General features: G+C 40.2%; 1 protein-coding gene across 1 annotated transcript; it reads left to right on the plus strand.

Moving 5' to 3' along the window:
* Positions 1-1,057: 1,057 nt before the first annotated feature.
* Positions 1,058-3,389, plus strand: LOC308610322 (MSL complex subunit 3-like; the record flags this gene model as incomplete). Its single annotated transcript, XM_081259500.1, has 2 exons — positions 1,058-2,627; positions 2,807-3,389. The coding sequence occupies one exon, from the start codon at positions 1,058-1,060 to the stop codon at positions 2,624-2,626; it is 1,569 nt and encodes a 522-aa protein (XP_081115626.1). The 3' UTR covers position 2,627; positions 2,807-3,389.
* Positions 3,390-5,064: the final 1,675 nt, after the last annotated feature.

Here is a 5,064-nt window from a genome sequence, read left to right on the forward strand (position 1 = left end):
TGTTTTTTGTTTGTTTGTTTCTTGTCTATTCCAGTGGCAGGATCTCTTGCAATATATATAGTTTGGCCGCCATGATTCTTGTAGCATTCAGAAGGCAGCCTTACTGTTACTAATAATTTCACTGTAATTATACAAATTACAATTTCTCTGTGTTTACACTCTGATTTGAAAACAATTAGGAGGTAAGGGCCACTCTTTCGGGTTCTGCACCCAATTTTACCATGGGGAGGGGAGCTTCCCCCATACCACCAAGCAATTCTCCAGACACTAGCTGGGCATTCTACAATTCAATTCAGTTCAACTCAATTCATACACCATTTACCTGATCTACCCAGAGACAGCATCAGATTCCATAAGTTAAGAGGTCAGCCCTACCAGACTGCCCCACCCCACATACCTGAGACACCAGGCACAAGCCCAGGTGTCACCTGTGCTTCTGACTGACTGACTGTAGATCAGAGTTTCCCACAACCTCCTCCTTGGGTTCTATTATTTGCTAGAGTGGTTCACAGAACTCAGGAAACACATTTATTCACCAGATTACCAGTTTTTTAATAAAAAGATATAACTCAGGAACTGCCAGATATGTAGGGCAAGGCATGGGGAAAGGGTGGGAGCTTCCCTTCGCTCTGAGAGCACCATTCTCCCCAAACCTTCACACGTTCACCAGCCCAGAAGCTCTCCCACACCCAGTCCTTCTGGATGTTCGTGGAGGCTTCATGACTTAGGCAAGATTGAATAACTCATTGGCCATTGGTGACTTCAATTTCTAGCCCCTCTCCCTTCTCTAGATGTCCTGGGGTGGGACTGAATGCTCCAACCCTCTAACCACAATGTTGGTTCTCCTGACAACCAGCCCCCATCCTTAGGTGCTTCCAAATGTCACCCAGTTGTGTTAACATAAACCCAGTTGTGGCACAAAAGAGCTTGTTATGAATAACAAGACGCTTTATGGCTCTGAAGAGTTTTTTAGGAATTGAGGACAAAAGACTAAATATTATCACAAAAATGCTACCATTGTTCTTATTTATCAAGAAATTCCTCTTACGATGAGCAAATGAGCGCGAGCGAGGGCATGAAATTTAAATTCCACTCAGGGGAGGAAGTGCTGTGCTTCGAGCCTGACCCCACCAAGGCGCGAGTGCTGTACGATGCCAAGATTGTCGATGTTATTGTTGGGAAAGACGAAAAAGGCAGAAAGATCCCAGAATATCTGATCCATTTTAATGGTTGGAACAGAAGCTGGGATAGATGGGCAGCTGAAGATCATGTCCTTCGTGACACCGATGAAAATCGGAGATTACAGCGTAAATTGGCAAGGAAAGCTGTAGCTCGCCTGAGAAGCACAGGAAGAAAGAAGAAGCGCTGCAGGTTGCCTGGTGTGGATTCTGTCTTAAAAAGCCTCCCTGCTGAAGAAAAAGATGAAAATGTTGAAAACTCAATAAGCAGTTCTTCTGATGACAGTAGTGAAGAAAAGGATGAAGAAATAAGTGAAGAAAGTGATATTGAAGAAAAGACTGAAGTGAAGGAGGAACCAGAGCTGCATGCAAAAAAGGAAATGGAAGAAAGAACAATAACTATAGAAATCCCTGAAGTTCTGAAGAAGAAGCTTGAGGACGATTGTTACTATATCAACAGGAGGAAACGGTTAGTGAAACTTCCGTGCCAGACCAACATCATAACTATTTTGGAATCATACGTGAAGCATTTTGCTATCAATGCAGCCTTTTCAGCCAATGAGAGGCCTCGTCACCATCACGCTATGCCACATGCCAACATGAATGTGCATTATATCCCAGCAGAAAAGAACGTTGACCTTTGTAAGGAGATGGTGGATGGATTAAGAATAACCTTTGATTACACTCTCCCATTGGTTTTGCTCTATCCATATGAACAAGTTCAGTATAAAAAGGTGACTTCGTCCAAATTTTTTCTTCCGATTAAGGAAAGTACCACAAACACTAATAGGAACCCAGAGGAGCTCTCTCCAAGCCCACCTTTGTTGAATCCATCCACACCACAGTCCACAGAGAGTCAGCCCACCACAGGCGAGCCAGCCACCCCCAAAAGGCGCAAAGCCGAGCCGGAAGCCTTGCAGTCTCTGCGGCGGTCCACACGCCACTCGGCCAATTGCGACCGGCTGTCGGAGAGCAGCGCCTCGCCCCAGCCCAAGCGCCGGCAGCAGGACGCGTCTGCCAGCATGCCCAAGCTGTTCCTGCACCTGGAAAAGAAGACACCCGTTCATAGCAGATCATCCTCACCCGTTCCTCTGACCCCTAGCAAGGAAGGGAGTGCGGGGTTTGCTGGCTTTGAAGGCAGAAGAACTAATGAAATAAATGAGGTCCTCTCCTGGAAACCTGTACCCGACAGTTACCCCCCAGGTGACCAGCCACCTCCACCCTCTTACATTTATGGGGCGCAACACTTGCTGCGATTGTTCGTGAAACTTCCAGAAATCCTTGGAAAGATGTCCTTTTCTGAGAAGAATCTGAAGGCTTTACTGAAGCACTTTGATCTCTTTCTGAGGTTTTTAGCAGAATACCATGATGACTTTTTCCCAGAGTCTGCCTATGTTGCTGCCTGTGAGGCGCACTACAGCACGAAGAACCCCAGGGCGATTTATTAAGGTTTTGATGGTTCTGGAAGAACAGCTTCTCTATCTAGCTTTGCACTCTCGGGTCCCGATAAAGAACTAGGGAGTTGGTGGGCCTTCCTTAGAGCAAATGCGACACCCGCCTTGGGGGGGTGTGGCAGAGGCGGGCCCATTTGTTTGAGTTGCTTACCTACCGTAGTTATTTCTGTTAAGGATTACTTCCTAGGTACCTGAACGGCCTCCAACATGTGACCCTTGCCACGGTACATGTCATCTGTGACGGCGGGAAAAGAGCAGCTGTGTTCACAGTGAAATGTTCACGAAAGTGTGCGTAGGTTGGGCTGTTTCAGTAGACGGAGTTACTTTTTAGCAATAACCACATTTTTAAACTATTTGTTAGCATTAAACAAAATTGTTTTGCAAACCGTTTTCATTCTTGTGATGAGGCTGAGCAACAAAACATTAGTTTTACTTGGAAACCGAAAAGTAGTCCCAGAATATTTTAGAGGGGGTTGATATTGATGGCAAAAAGAAAATTTGCAGCTATACATTTGCTTGTTACAGTTCCTTTTCTATAAAACCTTATTTTTGGTGATCTAAATAAAGCATTGCCTGAAAAAAAAAAAAAAGAAATTCCTCTTGTCCCATTATCTCTACGTGGCATGACAAACATTTGTTTACCAAGCATTGGTTCTTCCCATCTCCCTATAAATTGTCTTCCTCCCCTTTGGAATCCCAGACCCCTACCTCTTCTCCTTAGCTCAGCATGGCACACAAGCCTTAACTGCCTGTCTTGAATCCTCTCAATTCTATGTGAGGCTCCATATACACAAAATTTCATTTTTTTCTCCTGTTAATGTCTTATGTCAACTTAATTAGTAGACCAGGCAAAAGAACCTACAAGAATAGAGGAAAAATGTTTCCTCTTCAACAGTACTAATATCAATTTTTTAGTTATGGACATTGTACTATAGTTTTATAAGTGGTTATCACTAGCCGAAGTTTGGTAAATGTTACAATGTAATCGATGTAGTACTTTTGGAACTTGCCATAATTACATAATTATTTCAAAATACAAAATTGAAAAAAAATTCTCAAATGTAAAACAATGTTTCTTCTTATGAGGTAGCCTTTTTACATAGTACAAAAGCCTGCTAAAATGATGTAATCTGAAATATAACAAATACATCAGCTTAGATAATTATAAAATCCAAACATTATGTAGAAAATAAGATATATATTTTAAAATTTCTTAAGTATTCTTTTATCCATGGATGAATAAAATATTTATTCAAAAGTTAAGTCTGAAATAGAATCATTTATTCAGTCTTTCTTCAATGAACATTAGTTGAAAGCTCACTAAGTGCTTAGAGTTTATTGGATAACCATTGCTTGGATTGCTTTTTGGAATGATGAAATAGCTATATACGAAAACTATGGCAGGGGAATTAGCAAAATGGGGTACTGGGAGGAGTAGCCCTAAAATTTCACTATAAGTAACTATCATAGAGGCCAAATGAAACCTGAACTACTATATGTCAACAAGATCATAAAGAAGGTTCAGACTCTGCTCACTCATAAGTTATAGCCTGTAACTTTATGGCCTCATTGTAAATGATATTGCATTTTTATGCTTGAATTTTTCATATTAACTTAATACAAAGTAGCAACATAATAAATATTTTATAACAAATTGTCTCCTTATTCCTTTAATAAGAAGAATCAAATGGCCCCAGCTACTAGTAAAATCTTAATGGAAACTTTATAACTATTTGGGAATGTTATTCTTTTCCCTTTGTTTTCTGTATCAACTATTTACATTTCTAGATTCTTTGATTTTGTAGATCTTTCTCCCATCACTTTTGAGATGAAGCTCCTCTATCTCAGAAGAACTTTTCTTGAAATAGATTATCTATTTTAAAAATACAATCATAATAACTAATAAATTATAGAAAGTTGTTTTTGTCATTTATTCATACTAGTTTAACAGAAGTGGGCTTCTCCTACATAACAGGATTTGATTCTCAAGAGTAGTATTTTCCAGTAACTATGAATAATATTAAACATGCAAAATAAGTACTATTGAAAACATATGCGATATTTAGGGGAAATGAAACATTTTTGCAAGTGTAATTATAGAGAGTGCTTTGTTCCTTTTATATTTTAGTTTTCCTCCACTTGTTTTGCCTTGAGATGGAAAAAAATGCTTTCGATCATATTCCCTTTGTAGTGTTTTGGAAGACTTTGGAGAGAGAGGAGTGTTGCACTTGTGAAATCATTTTTAGGGAAACTAGTATGTGAATCGTAAGAGCACTGTACCCGTTCCCATTTTATTTTTCTGGCTAGTGTTCCTGAATTCAGCACTATGCAATTATAGTAACTGCCAAAATGAACACTAACTCAATAGAAATAAGAAAACGGGCCCACTGTTCTTGCTTTTGAAAAGTAATTACTTACTGGCATCAAGAAAA

This window comes from Mesoplodon bidens (assembly GCF_964165515.1).
Source record: "Mesoplodon bidens genome assembly, contig: HAP1_SCAFFOLD_197, whole genome shotgun sequence".
NCBI lineage: Eukaryota > Metazoa > Chordata > Mammalia > Artiodactyla > Ziphiidae > Mesoplodon > Mesoplodon bidens.